Source organism: Brachyhypopomus gauderio, chromosome 7 (genome assembly GCF_052324685.1).
Source record: "Brachyhypopomus gauderio isolate BG-103 chromosome 7, BGAUD_0.2, whole genome shotgun sequence".
NCBI lineage: Eukaryota > Metazoa > Chordata > Actinopteri > Gymnotiformes > Hypopomidae > Brachyhypopomus > Brachyhypopomus gauderio.
Window position 1 is genome coordinate 32146114 of NC_135217.1, and position 20111 is coordinate 32166224.

Genomic DNA, 20111 nt, shown 5'->3' on the forward strand with positions numbered 1-20111 from the left:
AGCCTGTAGTGCTCTGTCTGTCGAGAATGTCATTGGCCCAGTCTGCATCTGAGTATCCCATCAGCTCTAGTTTGTTGTCACACTTTTCATAACTCAACTGATAGTTTACAGTTCCTTGTAAATATCTATACACATGCCTCAAAGCTGTCATATGTTTCTCCCTTGGATCAGACATGTGCTGCGACAGTTTACTCACGATCCAGCTAATATCAGGCCTAGTACAAGTCATGATGTAGATGAGGCTGCCTAACATTTCTCTATACTTTCTTTGATCAGTTTGTTCCCCGTCTGGAGTTAGGTCACATTTGAGTTCACTAGGAGTGGCTCTGGTCTTACACTCCGCCATGCCAAATCTTTTCAGTATGCAGTGATGGCTAAGTTACCTTGAAAAAGTAATCCGATTACTGATTACTGATTACTCCTTTAAAAAGTAACTTAGTTACGTTACTGATTACTTGATTTTAAAAGTAACTAAGTTAGATTACAAGTTACTTTAGTAGTTACATTCAGCAGCAAAATAAATTTTTCCAATACTCACTTTATTGGAAGTGCATTTTTAACAGTAACAATTGAAGCAGGTTCGGTAACCAATGCAGAAACTGCTTAATCCAAAAATCCAGAGGAGGGAAACTTTATTGATAACGCAACCCTGGCGCGCGCAGACCCCGCCCCCCCCAGCGTCACTTAAAGGGCAAGACTCGCCGTGAGGAGTAGTAGTCGCTACAGTATCTCCTGACATTACGTTTGTGTAGCTGCGCGGTATTATTTGTAAATTTATTTGTAAACATAATACAAGCGAATTGTTCAGTCAGACAGCTTGTGAAACGAAATACCATTAAAATTTAAAGCATTTTAAAGTAGGCTACATTAGTCAAAATTCCAGCACTTTTCAAACCTGAAACACAAAGCAACATTAAAATTGGTCAGGTAAATGTTCCTTCCCCTGTTTTTGAGGGGCATTTCTTTATACTACCACATATCGTTACAGGAGGACACTGTAAAAAATGACTTGTAAAACGTGCTCGTGCTCTCACAGGGTCGCGCGCAGCGTGCGGAGTCGAGCGCTACGGTCAGACGCAAAAGTATAACAGCCAAGAAGAAAGTAAAAATATATTTTTACTAGGGAAAATAAAAATAGTAACGCACAGTTATTTGGATAAGTAACTTTAATCTGATTACTGGACTGGAAATAGTAGCGCGTTATATTACTCGTTACCGAAAAAAGTGGTAAGATTAGAGTAACGCGTTACTAAGTAACGCGTTACCGACATCACTGTCAGTATGTCCTTTATGTACTTTGACTGGTTCATTTTGATGGAACCGTCTTTTTGTGTGAAATCAATCCCAATGAAATGGGTGAGATGTCCAAGGTCTTTCATTTTAAACTTACTTTTCAGTTTCTCCTTGACCTCTCTTAGACACATTTCATTGCTTGCAGCCACAACTATATCATCGACCCATACTAACAAAATCACCTTCCCTTTGTCAGACAATTTTGTGTAGATACAGTGATCAGCCTGGCTCTGTACAAACTCATTCATGGCCAAGAACTCATGGAGCATCATATTCCAATTTCTGCCCGATTGTTTGAGACCATAGAGAGATTTATTCAATTTGCACACAAATTGCACTCCGTCCTCTGACTTAACCTGGAAACCTTCGGGTTGGTCCATGTATATCTCATGGTCAATGGGTGCGTGTAAGTATGCAGCCTTAACATCCATCTGGTTTAGTGTAAGGCCATGTTGTGCAGCTAGTTGTATCAGTACACGTAATGATGTTAAGTTTGCAGTCGGAGAAAATGTCTCTGAATAGTCAAGTCCCTGTACCTGACTATATCCCTTTGCCACATACCTGGCTTTATATGTCTCATTCCCTTTATCATCTTCCTTGAGAGCATATACCCACCTTCCCCCCACTGTCCGCCTACCCTCGGGTAATGGCACTAGTGAGAAGGTGTTATTTTCTTTAAAGGAGGACATTTCTTCTCTCATAGCCTTTTTCCATCTATCAGCTACCGGTGATGTTACAGCCTCCTTGTAGGTCTGTGGTAGTCCAATTGCAGCTCTGTAGCAGTAATCAATGTTTAGTTCACTACTCTGCACTGCACATTCATAGTCCTCCAAGTATTTGGGTTTCTTTCTGACCCTTCCTGTAGTATGTGTAGTCTGTGCATCAGTAGTTGGATCGGTATCACCCTCCAGTTCTGAGTCTTTCTCTATTTCTGTGTCTGTCTGTTTTGTTTCTTCTGTTAGTGACTGGCTAGTCTGACTCGGTGTAGTTACCCATTCTATAAAGTGGTCTTCTGGTTGGTCTCTGTCAGTCTGTGTCTGTCTCTCAGTCACGTTCCTTCCAATGAAGTGGACCAGTCTGTGTTTCTGAACCTTGTTTGTCTCTGGAAAATAAACAATATATGCAGGTGAGTGACGATCAAAACCAACAAAAATTCCCTTTTTGCCTTTAGGATCAAGCTTCTTCTTGTTTTGTTCATACACCATGCATTCAGAACCAAACTTTTTCATTTTGGATAGATCTGGTCTCTTTCCAGTGAAAAGGAAATATGGTGTCTCCCCTGTTCTCTTACAGTAACACCTGTTTCTTATAATTGCAGCTGTTCTGGCTGCGTAAGGCCACAGCTCTTTGGGTAGACCTGACTCTATTAGCATACATCGGACCATTTCAAAGAGTGTGCGCCAATTCCTCTCTGCCGTCTCATTTTGATGGGGAGAGTAGGGCGCTGACCTTTCGTGCTTTATAGCATTGTCCCTCAACAATGACTGGTACTCCTCTGACACAAACTCTGTCCCATTGTCTGATCTCAGACGTTTTACTTTACCATAAGGAGTTGTGTCCGCTAAGAACTGCTTAGTTGCCTCAACTGCTTTGTTCTTGTACCTAAGGAAATACACATAAATAGCGCCGGAAAAATCATCAGTGAAAGTGATGGCATATTTGTACCCTCCAAATGATTCTGGTGCAATAGGACCACCTAGGTCTGTATGTACTAGCTCTAATGGCTCCTTGGCCCTCACATCACTTAGTCTGTTTCTAGTTTGAGTAAACTTACCCTCTAGACAAATCTCACATTGGTTGGGTCTGTTCGTTTTACCTTTGATTTTCATCCCATTTACAACTGTTTCGAGTTTAACAAGATCATCATAATTGCAATGACCCATTACCTCATGCCATGTTTTCAGATCAAAAGATACATTGCAGGTGTCCTCGCTGCCTATACCTTTCTTTGCGACAACGTCCAAGTAGTACAGTCTGTCCTTTACTTTCATTTTACACATTGTGCCATCAGGAAGAATCATCTTGTTGTTATCTTTCTCAAAGTTGAATCTTGCCCCCTTTGAAGCAGCTGCATCCACAGACAGGATGTTCTGTGGGTATCCTGGAATCAGGAGAGCATCTGTGAGCTTGACTCTCGCCACTTTCCCGTTGCAGTCTGTCAACTCAAACTGTGCATCCCCTCTTTTTAGGACGCTGCCGGTGATCCGTGTTCCATCCGCCAGCTGCATGACGTGATTATTGGGTTGGAATGTCTCGTCAAATCTGATGAAGGCACTCTCATCGGTTATGATGTGTGCTGAGGCGCCGCTGTCTACCAGTAGACCTTGTTGCTGTGTTTCATGGGGCTGCCATTCACTAACCCAGAGCACAAACGTCTCTTCTTCGTTAGTTGATTCATGCCTTTCTTTAACACAAAAAGTTCTTTGTTTAGCATCTGCAGTAATGGCCACCTTATTGCGGTTTTGTTTGTTTGCCACGTTTCTCTGAGTTTTCCTGTCTTTGTTTCTGCAGTCTTTTGCTCTATGCCCCATTTTTCCACAAATAAAGCACTCTCCGTTGAAATATTTCCACTCCTTCTCTTTAAGCTTTGGGCGGGAATCTCTGAAATTGGCGGTCATTACTTCGTCTGTTCGGGGCCTGCTGCAGTAGCGCAGGGTGCATTCGAAGCTCCTCAGCCTTGCCTTGAACTCATTAAAAGTTAAAGTTTCTTTCGTTTGAGTGACGTGCACAGAAAATGGGTTGTACTCTTCTGTGAGCCCCTTTAGTACCATCGCTGTCAAAAGTGCATCACTGAGGGTCTCTTTAGCTCTTTTAAGTGCGGCCACTATCTTTTCAACGCGGGCTAGATAGTCCGCTAGCGCTTCCCCATCAGCCATCAGCACATTCGTTAGCTCTGTGTACAGTCCGACAATTCGGAGTGATAGCGGACTTCGTCTCCGTCAAACCGCGGCGGTAGACCTCTCCCATGCATCGCTGTACCTGGAACAAGCCTGGGCCCATAACCTGTTGATTCCACAGCAGCGGACCTCTCACCATTTGCTCTGTCGGACTCTCCCCGACTACCCCCAGGCTGTGTAGACATCCTTTTAGGAGTACTACCTCGTTTAGATACATAAGAGACGAGAGACAGTTATCTGTTGAACTGGTAGCCACACTACCCCACTGCAGCTCGCTCACACACACACACTGAGCCAACAGTGTACCGAACGCAGAAGGGGAGGGGCTCCGCCTTTATTATAACCTTTTTAGTATAACCTTCCGCTTGACAAAGTAGTGTCAAGTTAACCACAGAAATAAATACAACAGTGACATACATTGCATTCAACAATAGCCATTTTTTTTCATTGTGCGGACCACTAACGTAACTTCACACGTTAGTTCGCTGCGTTAGCGTCGGACTCCAAGGAGCTGTAGATTGTGCTTTGATGACATGTAAATCAGCGTAATGGTGGAAAATGCCGATTCAACAATGGCTGCTTCAGTTGGACAAATACAAGCTACTACGGCTTGAGAAAGGACACGGGGCGTGCAAAATGTGCACTGTGTGGTTAACCAATTGGTTAACGATGGGGTTAGAGACTAAAAAGTCCGTCGTAAAGCGCGACCCTAGATTTAGATACGTTTTGATCGTAAACACAGTATAGAAAAAAACGATGTTCTCGTGCGTACAACGCGAGAAAGAGCGATCGTGTTGCCGAGATGGGCTGCAGTGGAGGCTGTGCTGCCTCCGCTTATCGTACACAACACTCCACTACACAACACACCACTCCACAACACTCAACAGTGCTGCCACTGCACCTCCGCGCACCGCGCGAAATTAAGAAAAGTCGGTCGTAACTCCGGTCCGTTGTTAACCAGACCCGTCGTTAAGCGGGGACTCACCGGCTGTTTTTTTAAGTTTCGTTGTAAACTTAAAAAAACGTGTATTGTGTTACTTAAATAACATTTAAAGAACATTTTGATCTTTAAACGGTAAAAGTCTTAAGGGAGAATTTATTGTATTTATATTTCCTGGTCGGAAAACGTAAGCGACACGTGTTAGCTTAACGACCAATTGAAATGTGACGAATTTAAACCAATGAAAAGAAACTATGGACGGTGGGAGGAGTTGGATCTAAGATCCAGCTCCACCCACTGGACTTTTGCTTCTGCAGCGAGGAGTACTTGCCCAGATCTGCAAGCAAGTGGGGTTTTGTGTATTTTAACATAGTAAAAGTACATGAGTAGCGTATTTTTTAAACTACATTATGTTAGGATTAATGTGTACAACGAAAAAATAAAACATAGCCGCGTTAATATAATCGCTTTTCCATAACATACCAGTCCCATCGATACATTGGTAAATTATTTGTGACTTTTTACAGTGAAAATATATAGACTACATTTGAGAGTCTCTTTGGTCTCTGGCCAGTCCGTTTTGCCTTGACGCGTCTGTCCAAACGCCTACATTACCCATAATGCAACTTCAGACCCGACGAGTGGCGTCATGTCCGAAACATCGGAGGCCAGTTTCCTGCGACATGACACAGTCGATCAGCTACAAAATACTGAATATCGGTATCAGGATAACGCTTTACAGTGCCGCGCAGTGTCCTTTTGCGCAGCCCACCACAATTCGCCTTTGCCAGCTCGGTTAAATCGCTGGCCGAAATGGAGGCCGTTCCGCGAATGCCGATGATTTGGCTGGATTTGAAGGAGGCTGGGGAGTTTGAGTTCGCCCCGAGTGTCAAACAGGTGAGTGTGAGTCAGAGGAAACAAACAGACAGCGCGAGCGACTCGACGGCGGGAAGCGCGAGACCAGACGAGGTGTGCACGCGCAGGCTCGCGGCCTTCCCGCGGCTTCGCAAGCTGCGTCTGGTGGCCCCTGACTGCGCGTTACCTGGCGACCGTAGCTGGGTAATTGGCTAGCTTGCTGCTGCGGGGAGCGCGCACGGTTCGCCCGCTGAGCCCGTTAGCTCGCCCGTTAGCCGCACGGCCAGCTGACGCGTTCAGACCGAGTTTGAATATAGTCACCAAACACCAGCCATCATTTCAGCACATTACAAAGATAACCAGTTAACAACCTAACTGACTAGCTGTGTAGTTGTTTTGGACACGGTAAATCCAGCTAGTTAGCTTGGTTGGGCATTTCAGAGTATAGTTAGCTTATCTGGCTAGCTGGTTAGCTTGGTAGTAACATCATCATCATCATCATCGTCGGGGTGTAACCGACCACAGAGCCGGCGCAGCTGCTCACTAGCCTGCCAGATATGATACTTAAACTTTCTTAAACAGAAGTAACTAGCTAAATATTAAGGTTAATTAAGATGCAGCTAACGGCCATTTGAATTAGAAACCACACAGCCCGTGATCTTTACATTAGACGTAGTCTTGTTGCTTGTATTCGTGAGTGGAGTAAAGATTCAGTGGGAGTATCAAACCTGAGAAGAAATAAAATGTATTTTGATGAACGACGTTGGTGTGATTGGGAAAGCAACTGTAGTCACAGGTTCTCTATTAGGGCCTTTTAAAAAGCTGCCATGCATTGCCTAATATGTGTGTAAAAGCATGATGGAGTTGGTTTGCATCTTTTTTCCTGTTTAGTTTATATTGAAAAACTATGGAGAGGATCCAGACAACTACAACGAGCCGCTCAAGAAATTGGAGCAGTTGAGACAGGTGAGCGTATGTGTGAATGCCATCTCAGTCAGGCAAAGCAGAACTGAATAACAGAACAGGATAAAAAGTGTTTTAACAATTCATTTTGGCAGAAGCCTCAATCGTATCTGTGATTGTCTTCCTTAGAGTGCAGTTAACGTAACGAGAGACTTTGAAGGTTGCAGTACGCTGCGTAAATATTTTGGGCAGTTACACTACCTGCAGAGTCGCGTTCCACTGGAACCTGGGCAGGAAGCTGCCGTCCCTGTTTCCTGGTGAGACTTTACAAACATTTACACCTATTAGTCATATACTATCATTATACAATCATATACATTATATTTCATAATGTTTTGACCTTATGGAATGTTGGAGGTTATTGTGCCATTCTTTATTTTAGATTCACACAAACATTTTTTGTAAATTTGTGTAATTATTTTTATTTGTAACATTTCTGTCTTAACAGGACAGAGATCTTTTCTGGAAAGACAGTCAGTCATGATGACATTAGCTATGAGCAAGCGTGTATCCTCTATAACTTGGGTGAGTTGCTTGGTGCTAGGGTGGTTGTTCTGTTGCAGTAGTACACAGGCAGTATTGTCTGGTTTTGCATGGTCATCAGGGGCATCTGCACTGTCTTTAAATATGTGTATTGTTCAAGAGCTGATTAGCATACATGGCTTTGCTTCCTGATTCCAGTCATTTTTCTCGTCTGCAGGAGCACTTCATTCAATGTTGGGAGCTATGGACAACAGGGTGTCAGAAGAGGTAAGTGTTTGGGCAAACACCCTCCATAATGTGATTTTACCCAGGTCGCACGTCTTCCAGCCTTTCACTGTTTCTGACCCCCTCACAATGTCAGCATTACAAAACGTCATGCACCATAAATCTGACAAATTTTGGTGAATTACACCTCTCTCTCCAGCATTCCCCACCCCCCCTGGGATTAAATTACTCCTAGGCAGGTTTTTTTTGTATTTCATTCTCCGTGACTTTATTTAATTCTTTATTTAACCTATTTATACCAACTTTTGGTTTTAAAAACCAACTTTTATTTATCTCCTATTTCACGTTTTTCAACGGTTTTTGTTTTGCATTTGCTGTTCCCTTATCTGTGCGTCATCGTACAGCAGGCATTACATTTTACTGGGACTCTGAACATCTGTAATCTGATGGTGACAAAACATACAAGCATAGTCTAACCCTGCCTTGGTCCTCTCCCTCCCCTCAGGGGATGAAGGTGTCGTGCACACATTTCCAGTGCTCTGCAGGAGCGTTCTCCTACCTGCGAGACCACTTCAGCCATAACTACAGCGTGGACATGAGTCACCAGATCCTTAATCTCAACATCAACCTAATGCTGGTATGATCCTTTATCAGATCTGTTGTCTCCTTCCGCAGCAGGAGCCCTAATGCACGGACATTTGCCTTTGCTGTCATGGTCATTTTGTGTCAGTCAGCACAGGGACTTGTGTGTTTTCAGGGCCAGGCACAGGAGTGCCTCCTGGAGAAGTCCATGTTGGACAACAGAAAGAGTTTCCTTGTGGCTCGGATCAGCGCACAGGTAAACCGGAGGGTGCAGGGGCCGTATCGAATATCTTAGGCGGAAGAGACGTTCATGCAGTCATGCAGTGAAGTTATGCCCGGCTGTGGTTTGGTATTGCTTCTTTATAGTAGAACATTAATAACTGATTGGTTTCCTCGTTGTTGCTCTCAGGTAGTGGACTATTACAAGGAGGCGTGTCGCGCCCTGGAGAACTCTGACACCGCCTCCATGCTTGGAAAGATCCAGAAAGACTGGAAGAAGCTTGTACAGATGAAGATTTACTATTTTGCTGCTATTGCTCATGTGTGTGTGCCTTTCTGAAAATGTAGAACATTTCTAAAAGACATTCACTGCAATTGTGCTTAAAATTACCCAGAATGCCCTGTATTGTGCTAGGCTCTCTGTGGGATTTTGTATAAATGTATAAAACGACAGTCGCTGCTGAACAGAGGCGTTGTCGCCACGGCAGCGATGCTTTCAAGGCCTCGGCTCACTGGCCTCCTGTTTTTCTCCACAGCTGCACATGGGGAAGCTGGCTGAAGAACAGCAGAAGTATGGCGAGAGGGTAAACGCCCCCTACTCCCTCGCACCCTTCCCTAGAAAGGCACCCTCTGACACTGACACTTTTGACATGATCCCTAAACCCTTGATTCATCACTGTTCAAATATCAAGTGCAACTGGGAGTCCTCCATCTTGGGAATGTGGTTCAAGATGGAGTATGTTTGTTCTTCTACAGCTCGCCTATCTTCAGAGCTCACTGGACAAGCTGAACGAAGCTGTAAAGTTGGCGAAGGGTCAACCTGACAGTGTGCAGGAAGCCTTGAGGTTCACCATGGATGTCGTCGGAGGAAAGTATGTGCAGACCTCTCTCTTCAGACACAGTCATGCTGTCTCTTCCTTTCTTTTGTTTTAAAGCAGCTTATTTCCCCTTTTCAGATTTAATTCGGCTAAGAAAGATAATGATTTTATATACCATGAGTCTGTACCATCTCTGGAGACACTGCCCACAGTCAAAGGTATTCTTAGTTGTCAGACGCATTTTCTATTCTTATTTTATTTTGACTTGCTTTCAGTTCCTGTCTGTTGTCATGCATTAGTCAAGACTAATCATTGTTGTAAAATTGTTCCCCTAATGATATAAATTCTTGTTCTAAAAGCTTCAGGAATGTGTTTGCCAGCATCCAGCAAATTAGTTCTAATATATAGTGCTACTCAGACAGGATGAGACATTAATCACTGATTTTAGGAGGTATTTTAACTGAGTAAACAGCATTTTAATATGCAAAGAGTTCAGTACACTGAAACATGGTGTTGTATTGTGACCCAGGTGCCCCTCTGGTCAAAGCTTTACCGGTAAACCCGACCGACCCCAGTGTAACTGGACCAGATATTTTCTCCAAGTTGGTGCCCATGGCGGTTCATGAGGCCTCCTCTCTCTACAGGTCTGGTTTATTAACCTTTAATCAACACTGCTGCACACCAAATATACATAAACAACTGCTCTATTAATAATGCATTAGCATTCTCTCATCCACAGCGAAGAAAAGGCCAAGCTGCTGAGGGAAGTCATAGCAAAAATAGACAGCAAGAACGAGACCTTGGAGTAAGTACCTGTTGAGAGCAACATCTGTGTGACGTGTTTCTGAACGAGCTGGCGTCATCTGCGTTATTGTGACTTATTCAGACAGTTCATGGACTCTCTGAACCTGGACCCAGACTCCGTGGACAACATGGACATGTACAACAACATCCCCCCAGTGCTGATGGAGAGGTGTGCAGCTTTGAGTGTGAGGCCGGACACCGTGAAGAGCCTCACGCAGTCTATGCAGGGTTAGTGTTTCTTGGTTTTCATGCCTTTGGGCTACGCTGAATAGTACCAGGCTTGGAGGGGTTAGTGGTTGTTTTCATTTTGCAGTTTAGAATAAATCGGCCTCTTCAAGCCATTTCTTCTTATTTGTGGGTGTGATGCTACACAGTTTAAACTGGCAATGTCAATCGTTTTTGGAACTGGAAATTGAAGCATGCCACCTTCACACTGAACTCAACCTGCAGCAGTACAGCTGGGTGCAGTGCATCACCTCCAGGTTCCACCGCAACAAACCTCCTCTTCTCCGCCTTGTCAGTGTTGTCAGGAGTGTTTACGGACGTGGAGGCCTCCTTGCGTGAGATTCGGGCGGTGCTCGACGAGGATGAGGCGGGCGAGCGGAGTCTGGAGGCGGCAGCTGGAAAGCAGGTGGTGCCGGCCACGCCCCCCACCTTGACCGAGCTCCGCCGGGACCTGGATAAATACCTGGAGGCCCATGAGAAAGCCAGCTTCACCAACACTGAGCTCCACCGGGCCATGAACCTGCACATCAGCAACCTGCGTCTGCTCGGAGGACCACTGGACACTCTGAAAGAGGCGCTACCCCGACCGCAGCTTAGTGAAGGTGAGGTTAAGATAAGATAACCTTTATTAGTCCCGCAATGGGGAAATTCACAACTCCCAGCAGCAAAGTTACAGAGGCCCAGACCACGTTGCATCCAGACCACAGTGATGAATGTAATGTGGAATAAAATTTGACAAGTGTGAGTTTCATCCCAAGACCTTAAGCTGTAACAAGTGATAATCCTGGCTCAAGCTTTATTGGTGTCGATGTCAGTCCCACTGTGACAAATGGAAATGAGACCCAAATGCTAGAAGACCTGCCTGCTTCTTTCCAATTGACTGTGTGAGAGAACTTCAGGTTCCTAGTGAATGAGGACAGTGAATAATAGGTTGGCCGAGGACACCGTGTCCTGTTGTCTCACCTTTTTGGGGTATACGTACAGAAACACATGAACATATTGATGCATATTCAACAGCATCACTGAAAAAATACTTAAGCGTTTGGCAGGCACTCTTTCTGAGACGCTTACCATTTCAATCATGTTAGGCAGGCCCAAGGTACACCTCGGTACACTTGCCCAGCTAGGGGACTGGACCCCAGTCTCTCTACTCTGTGCCATTTGCAACTATTTGTACTTATTATGTACTCTGGGATCTAATAAACATGTTCGAAAAATTACATTTTAAAAAGTGTCCTGCGATGAGAAAGTAGGACTGCAAGATTTTAAAAGCGTTTCGTTCTGAATCCCTATTGGTACTCGCTCACTGCTCTTATATTGTTAAATGAGAGATAATAGGAACATTTAGCATCTTATCCCTTGTTTTAATGCTAAACGAATTGAGAACTTCACCTAGTTATTGGCGTTCACCCCAGATGAAGTGGCGGGCCTCCAGTGCATGAAGAGGATTCTGGGTAAAGTGCAGGAGATGAAGGAGCAGCGTGGCTCTCTGGAGAAGCAGTTGAGAGACCTCATCCAGCAGGACGACATCACTGCTGCTCTGGTCACCACCGAGCGTGCAGACATGAAGGTACGTGGTGATTTTTACGGCTTCTCAGGCTCAAATTAAGGCTGGCACTGCGATTATGCGTAGAAGAGAATTGAATAGAAAAAAGTTGGAAAACTGTTGGAACCTGTTTTATCTTCAACGTCGGCGTGCCGTTCTCAGAGGTTATTTATGGAGCAGCTGAAGAAGTATGAACAGGTGAAGATGTACATCGACCAGAACCTGGCTGCTCAGGAGAACATCTTGAAGGCTCTGACCGAGGCGAATGTCCAGTATGCCACAGTGCGCAAGATCCTCGCTGACACAGAACACAAGTAAGTGAATGCTTTTTGAGGTGAACAAACACATCTGTTAAATTCAGGGAAGGTTTGTCAGTACTCAAAATGTTCTTATCGGGTATGTCTTTCATTTTCTGGCAAAAGTTATACTTGAATTGAAAGCTGCATTATTTGAACACAACATAGCAGTTGTGAATTGGCTGTTTACTGCCAATATTGGTCTCATTCGATCCATCATCACTCTGCAGATGGAATAGTACAGTGCAAATGCTTGTTGCCTCCTACGAGGCCTATGAAGACCTGATGAAGAAATCTCAGGAGGGAAAAGAGTTTTATGAGGACTTGGAGGGCAAGGCCTCTCGTCTTTTGGAGAGGGCTAAGACCATCTGCAAGTCCAGGGAAGAGGAGAGACAAGCCATTCTGGATAAGTAAGAATCTTTAGTTGAGACCATACCTGCTAAAAATGTTTGTTCTCAGTAACGTTATTAAGCCTTTGTAACATTCTCGTCTTCCATCTTCTACACTTTTGCGACAGAGAGCTTCAAAAAAAAGCTCCTCAAAGGCCCACTGCCCCAAAGCCAGCCCAGAAGGTGACCCCAGATATGGATTCCACAAGCCTGGAAGACCCTGAAATAGCCAAGTTGAATGCTGCCATTCTGGCCTTGGGTGGAGACCTGCCAGAAGAACTTCGTAGCTTGCCTCCTGAGCTGCTTCCATCAGCTGGTCTTCCCATGGTGCCGGAGGGTTTTCATCCAGGGGCCACGCCAAGCTCCACGCTACATTGGTCTGGGGCAAACTCTAGCACACTTTATGCACCACCTCGATTTCCTCCTAACTTGCCTCCTCCTGAACTTCTCGCCAGACTTTCACGCTTCACAGCACTTCCACCAACACCGGGCTTTAGCCCCAACATGCCGTCTGGACCGCTGCCCCGGCAACAGCAGGTTCCACAGATGCCCAGCCCTCAGATATCCCAACATACCTCGATGCCCGGGTACTGTCCTCCATCTTTACAGGCTCTGCCTGCTTTACCCAGAGCACCCACCCCAATTCGGCCATCCACCACCACTGTAGACAGCGTGCAGACCCCCATTCCCAGCTACACTCCTGCGTCAGGGCAGCCTGCTATGCCTGCATCCACCCCTGGACACCCAGTCCCCACACCCGCAGTGTATACACCTCCCACTCCATTAGCGCCTCAGCCACGGTACCTGCAGCAAACTGGTGTTTCTGTCAACCAGCCACCTCAACAGGTACATGGTCTTCATCCACAATCGCAGCCTCAGCAGCCATTTCCCTGTGGTCAGAGCCAACCACAACCATTTTTCCAGCCTGTGCCAGCCCAACATCAAACTCCTACTCCCCTAACCGGGCCTCAACAAACCCAGCCGCAGTACCCACACCACATGCATCAACCGAGACAACATGGACCTGCAAACATTCAGCAACATCCATTCAGTGTTCACTCAACACCTTCCTTGCCACAGACCCAGCAGATGTACACTCCCGTTTCTTTTGTTCCTGGCTGCCAGCCTGTAAATGCCCACGTTAATGCCATGGCTCAAACACAACTTCCCCATCACGCCCTGCATCCACAAATGCCCCCGTCCTCCCAGCCATTGCCTCCGGTTTCTATGCCCCATTTAGCGCATTTGAAACAGCAAGTGCCACCTTCTACCCAGCCTTATACCCAGCCTGCTGTTAGTCAGCAAGTGCGTCCTATTGCCCCTCCTCAAATGCCCCTCGCCTCACAGCAGGGAGCCCCCACAGGCCACATGCAAATGCCTCCATCTCAGCCACCAATGCTGCCGCCCTCCACACAGATGTCCCCTCCATCTCGCCATCAAATGCCTGCAGCTTCCCAACCACTGCACCCTTCTCATCCACCACCACCCAGTGTTCCCCAACAGGCTCCTCTCTCCTCTCACCCACAAATGCACCACACTTACCAACCAGGATTTCCAGCGAACGCCCCAAGAGTTCCTGCCCCTGTCCAGCCTCAGTTGCCCCCAGCCTCTCTGTCACCACAGCTACAAGCACAAACCAATGTTCTTCCTCTTCAGCACCATGGCCATCCTCATCCTCCTGTCCACCCACAAATGACCCAGCATCCCATGTGCTTACCCCAGCAGCCTCCTCCCCCTCACTCCACACCTCTGGGTTATTCTGGGGGGGTCCCTATAGTTCCCCACCAGTCTGCAGTGCCTCCACAGTCCCAGGCTCTGCCTCCACAACTACCACCAGGGGCAACAATGACTTACACTGGCCCGCATGGTGGGTCTATTCCTCCTGGACCTAGGCAGCATCCTGGACCAGTTGTACCAGCTGGACCGCAATCTCTTCCTCAGGGTATGATCCCTTCATCATCGGTTCCACCAGGGGCTCCACAAGGAAATGTCCTGCCCTCTCCTACCCCATCACCTTCTCCATCACCGAGCCCATCCTCGCTGGGCTTGGTGCCTCAGAGACCTTCTCCTGCTCTCACACCTGTTGCAGGTGCACCGATACCTCAGCCTGCCACAACGCCACTGCCACCGGCTGGCCCAATGCCATCATCTGATTCTCTATTTCAGCGCCAGAATTCTAGTACAGATGATCTTCTTTCTTCGAGCCCCGAGAGTCAGCACGGAGGAACCAAAGACAACGTCTTATTGCCTACCAAGGCTGACCCTAAGGACGAACAAAATCGGAAGAAATCAGAAGGGGTGAAACTTATCCAGGGTGACCCATACCAAGCTCCAGAGAGGGTCTCTCAACTTTGTGCAGAGCTGGAAAGGTTTCGATCTACTGTGCAATCTTTGGAGCGTCCGTCAGGAGAGGGAGGCTTGTCGGAACTTGACGCTCGCTGGAAGGAGCTTCAGGACAAGCAAGAGAAAGATTCTCGCCAGCTGTCCATCGCAATAGCCCGCTGCTACACCATGAAGAACCGCCATCAGGATGTCATGCCTTATGACCGCAATCGTGTTGTTCTGCAGTCTGGCAAAGATGACTACATCAACGCCAGCTTTATTGAGGACCTTTCGCCATACTGTCCTCGTCTTATTGCAACACAGGCTCCCCTTACTGGAACAGCTGCCGATTTCTGGCTCATGGTCTACGAACAGAAAGTGTCCCTGATTGTAATGCTTGTATCTGAACAAGAACTGGAAAAGGTAAGACTGTCATCACATAAGTATGTGAGATCACCACCACGTATATTCTGCCAGGCAATGTTTGTCATGTTTAAATCTTAAGGGATTTTTTTTCCCTGATAGCAAAAAGTTCTGCGGTACTTTCCATCTGAAAGAGGTCAACAGGTGGCTCAGGGTCCAATCACGCTCACCCTGACAATCCAGAAGAACACTCCTACCCATGTGGAGCGGATGATTGGCTTACAGTACCGAGACCAGACTCTGAAACGCACGGTTATCCACTTGCAATTCACCTCGTGGCCTGAACTGTGAGATATCACACATATCAAATTTAGAGATTTTATTCTGGAGGATGCATCAGTACTGTACTATGTGAATCCTAACTCACCCTTAATCCCTGGGCTATGTGCAATACAGTATAAACAACCCTTTCTCTCTCTCTCTCTCTTTCATAAGGGGCCTACCAGAGAGTAAGAGTAACCTCATCCGCTTCATCCAGGAGGTTCACGGACACTACCTTCATCAGCGCCCATTGCACACTCCTGTTGTGGTGCATTGCAGGTAGGGCTGCCACAAACAATTATTTTTATAGTCGACTAATCACAGATTAATTTTTGTGATTAGTCAAATAATCGGATCATATGTTAATTGAATGTAAAACACAGCTTATCGCACTAGAATGCAGCTGCTATTATATAATCATTATTAGATTTCAGCTATATGCTAACTAAAAAATAAAAACAATTTATGTCATAGTTCATTAAACCTTTAATGAAATATGCAGCTTGTTGCAACAAACAATTATTAAAATGAGGATAAGGCACTGGCTTAAACAAAACAAAAATTTTTTGTTAGCTACATTTAAATCAAATTAGGTAGGTACCTGAAACTAAGGAATTATTCACAAAAAGAAAGTTTTGGTCTCACTGATGTTACAGAAAACACATGAATGCGTGCTAAGGCTAATGAAACAAATCGCCATTGCTAATGTTAACTTTTACAGCCATCACAATGAGTAAGTACTAAGTTACCGCTGTTTATGTTAATTTTAGCGGCTAAATAGCGATTTAGATTACTGAGATGATGGTCCCTCTTCATCATTGTCACAATCAGCCACAACATGCTTCAGGCCACACTTTTGTGTTCCGTTGCCGGGTAGCCACGATACCAGAGCCTGTCTGTATAATGTCCTGGGATGTCGTTTCCACTACTGCGCATGTGCGTCAAGAACAGAAAGGCAGACGCAGCAGTGGAACCTGCCGCAGCAGTTTGGAGAAAACATAAGTAAAAAAAACAACGCATCGACTATTAAATTAGTCGTCGACTATTTTAATAGTCGACATAATTGTGACTAGTCGACTAATCATGGCAGCTCTAATTGCAGGTTTGTTACCACCCTTTGACCATCAAACACTCAACTTGCTCAAGTAAATGACTGACCTATCGGTCATTGTCTCTTTCAGCTCTGGTGTTGGCAGGACTGGGGCATTCTGCCTGTTGTATGCTGCACTGCAGGAGCTGGAAGCTGGTAATGGTATACCGGACCTCTCCCACCTCGTGAGGAAGATGAGGCAACAGAGGAAGAACATGCTACAGGAGAAGGTGAAATCAAGTGCAACTTTCTAGACAGAGTAAACATAGTACTGGGTCAAGTTACATCGAGTAGACCTTGATCTGAGACTAGGATTAAGAGTGGGGACAAGTCTCTTATCTTACTATGTTTATTTTTACCCTGATGGTCTTGAAAGTAAATTCTGTCATCTTGTGATATGTTGTGTAGCTCCACCTGAAGTTCTGCTACGAGGCTGTCCTGAAACACGCGGAGCAGGTCCTTCAGCGTCGTGGGATCATTACCTCCCCCAGCCAAAAGGCCACGAATAACACAGTAGTTAAAGTGAGTCACCTTATCAGTTCACCTTCGTTCTTCATCCTTGCTAACATACCAGACTAGGCACTGTAACTAAATTACAATAAGGAACTATATGCATTTGGGCTTTAGAAAAGCCGGGTTATTTGACATAACTAAGAACCTCTGATGTGTGTGTTTAGCAGTACTCGCGTCAGGACGCCCAGGACATTGTTCTGGGAGGAGACATGCCCATCAGCTCCATTCAGGCCACCATCGCTAAGCTCAGCATCCGCCCACCCAGCATTGAGTCTGAACAAGAGCCCGGTCAGGAGGCAACGCTTTCCTCTCCTGCTGAGCCAGAACAGATGACGTTACCTGTGCCGGCCGTCGAGGACGCCCCTCCCGCTGATACTGTTCCTGCCTCTCTTAGTCCCCCGCTGTCATGTTCCTCTTCTCCAGGCAAGACACCCCCACCTTTGCCCCTTAGCCATCATGGGGGTGTGTTTGAGGGCTCCACACCGGCCTCGGCGGTCTCCAACCATCACCCCGCACCTGAAGCAGCCCCTCCAGCAACATCGTCCCTGGACCTCCTGGCCTCACTAACGCCTGAGGCCTTTACGCTGGACAGTGCCTGTCGTGGCAAGCAACGCATTAGCAAGCAGAGCTTCCTGCAGCCCCAGGAGGGTCAGGGTCTACAGGGCGCACCCCAGGGCGACGATCCCCTTAGCACTCTGGATCCACTCTGGACACTCAACAAGACCTGATGAGTAAAGGAAAACACTAACTGAGGGCTCCAGGCTCTCTCCCAAAATTGGTCCTTTCAGGCCTCCTGTGTCTCTGACCTCTGACCCTGGCTCAGTATTCTACACTCCTGGTTTTGGAGACCCATGGTAGACGACACCTGACAGAGTTCCTGTTCACTAACCTGCATGACCTTTATAGGCTGAATCAGATGTTTTGGAGCACAACTCTACAGTGCTGTGAACCCTCGAGAATGGAAGTTAAACACAGTTCTGGCTGCTCTTAAATCCCCGAACCAGCTCCTGTTCATAGCCTGTGCCTCCTGGACCACTTCACTGTGCGTCCTTCTCTGTCTGTATTAAGTTGGTTTTAGTCTGCACTTCTCTGGCTCCATCCTCCTTGTTCCGGGTTACATTCCTTAGTCACCCAGCATGAACTTCACATCAAAGGCAAAACATACAGACTCATTCAGCACTTTCATTCAAGAATGTGGCACAGGTTTAGCAGTTTTCTAGATGCAGATTAAATTTACCTCTAGACTTAAAAAAAAAAAAAAAAAAATGATTAATCCCTATTCACAATGTAATTTAGACTAGTCCTTAATCTTTTGGAAAATGACCCTGATGCTAGAAGACCAACTCGCCCTCCCTCCACGTTGCTTGTTTGATGTGGCACATGTGGAGAAGTCACAGCATTCTGCAGCTGAAAGTAAAATGCAAACTTGGCTTAAGATAAGTGGAAACTCAGCGGGGTTCAGTTGGCATAGAGGGTTCCATTTAGATAATGCTGACTGATTCCTACTAACACTTCTATTATTTTTGGACCGGTTGCCATTTTTGGCTTATTTATTTCTTGGACCAACATGTTATGAAGTGCACACTCGATATGCTGGGTATTCACTTTACTTGTAACACTTAACTTTCAATCAGCTCTCTACATATCACAAATTGAGTTGATTCTGCTTTTCTCTAAACAGTGTAAATACATCTTAAATAAAAATCCTTAAAAACGTTCCTGAACCATGTTGCCTTTAGACAGACACATGAGTGTTTACCTGTCGGATGGAGCATAAGGACCATCGCATATATTAATGTGACTTTGCTTTGAAAAGTGCCGAGATCAAGAATACGGTCCGGGTGGTGCATTCAGTTGCACATTACATTCACTTTAAGAAATTAAGTCCTGGAGCAAACATGTTCACTATACCTGTTCAAAAAAGAACTTTTTCATTAAACTTATTGAAACTGATATTATTCCCATTCTCCAAGGTCTAAATTGGCGAAATATATTATCGTATTTTACGGACTATAAGCCGCTACTATTTTCCTCATGATTTGAACCATGCGGCTTATACAGAGGTGCGGCTTTTCTAAAGGTTTTTCTTCACCTGTCAGGGGGCGGAGCAGAAAGTGAATCAGGTGGTAGGTCAAAGTTGTAAATCAAAGAAGAAAGTGCTCATTTTCATTTAGCACATGCAAGCAGCGGGCACAACAGATTTTTTTTCAAACCAACATGTGTTGTGCCAAATTCCAAGTCCCCACGTTTGCACATGCATAAAGACGCTACAGATGATATTAGGGAGTTACAATTACTATAAATTAGTTCATTGAGCACTCTAGTTTTGTCCTAACTAAATACTAGGGTCACGCTTAACGAAGAAAACTGCTTTACGACGGACTTTTCAGTCTAACCCCATCGTTAAGCGGGGACTCACTGTACATTTAACTGAACCCCGTTGACTTTCAGCCGTTTGACTTCAGTTGTGTCGAATTCCCCTCGTTTATCCTCGCATAAAGATGCTACAGATTATATTGTCGATTTATGTTTCTATGCATATTAAGAGCTATCTCAAAAATGTTACTCTATTGTACATATATCACAATGATCACATATTACATTGAGAAATAGGTTTGAACCAATTAAGCGGGAACACAGCGGGAAAGTGGTCAGCGATACAAGTGAACAGGACGAACCAACAGAGAAGAGAAGAAAGGTGGAGAAAACTGCTGCCACAAGGTCGTCCAGTCATGTGTATCTCATTGGGCAGCCCAGCTCCAGCATCAGTGGCTGTCAACTTCATTCTTCCTAAATCACCAGGTGTTCCAGTATTTCCTGCATTTGAGAAATAAGAATCCCAACAGTGACAATAGGTCTCTAGCCCATGATATACGTATGGCAAGGATTAAAACACTTACTAGACCAAATGCAATCACTCATTGCAGTTCCTTTCTCTTCCTCTGCTTTGTTGTCTCTTCTCTTGTT

General features: G+C 45.6%; 1 protein-coding gene across 2 annotated transcripts; it reads left to right on the forward strand.

Moving 5' to 3' along the window:
- Positions 1–5769: 5769 nt before the first annotated feature.
- Positions 5770–18860, forward strand: ptpn23a (protein tyrosine phosphatase, non-receptor type 23, a). 2 transcript variants are annotated; one of them, XM_077013308.1, is made up of 24 exons: positions 5770–6027; positions 6877–6951; positions 7078–7205; positions 7397–7473; positions 7649–7698; positions 8162–8293; positions 8414–8494; positions 8648–8779; positions 8994–9041; positions 9214–9329; positions 9414–9493; positions 9805–9919; positions 10015–10080; positions 10162–10307; positions 10601–10906; positions 11720–11874; positions 12013–12164; positions 12377–12556; positions 12664–15280; positions 15383–15567; positions 15716–15820; positions 16723–16861; positions 17040–17153; positions 17309–18860. In XM_077013308.1, the coding sequence occupies exons 1-24, from the start codon at positions 5944–5946 to the stop codon at positions 17870–17872; spliced, it is 5847 nt and encodes a 1948-aa protein (XP_076869423.1). In that variant the 5' UTR covers positions 5770–5943; the 3' UTR covers positions 17873–18860. The 2 variants fall into 2 exon arrangements, with proteins under 2 accessions (XP_076869423.1, XP_076869425.1); XM_077013310.1 differs by having other exon boundaries at positions 17312–18860.
- The last annotated feature ends 1251 nt before the right edge of the window (positions 18861–20111 follow it).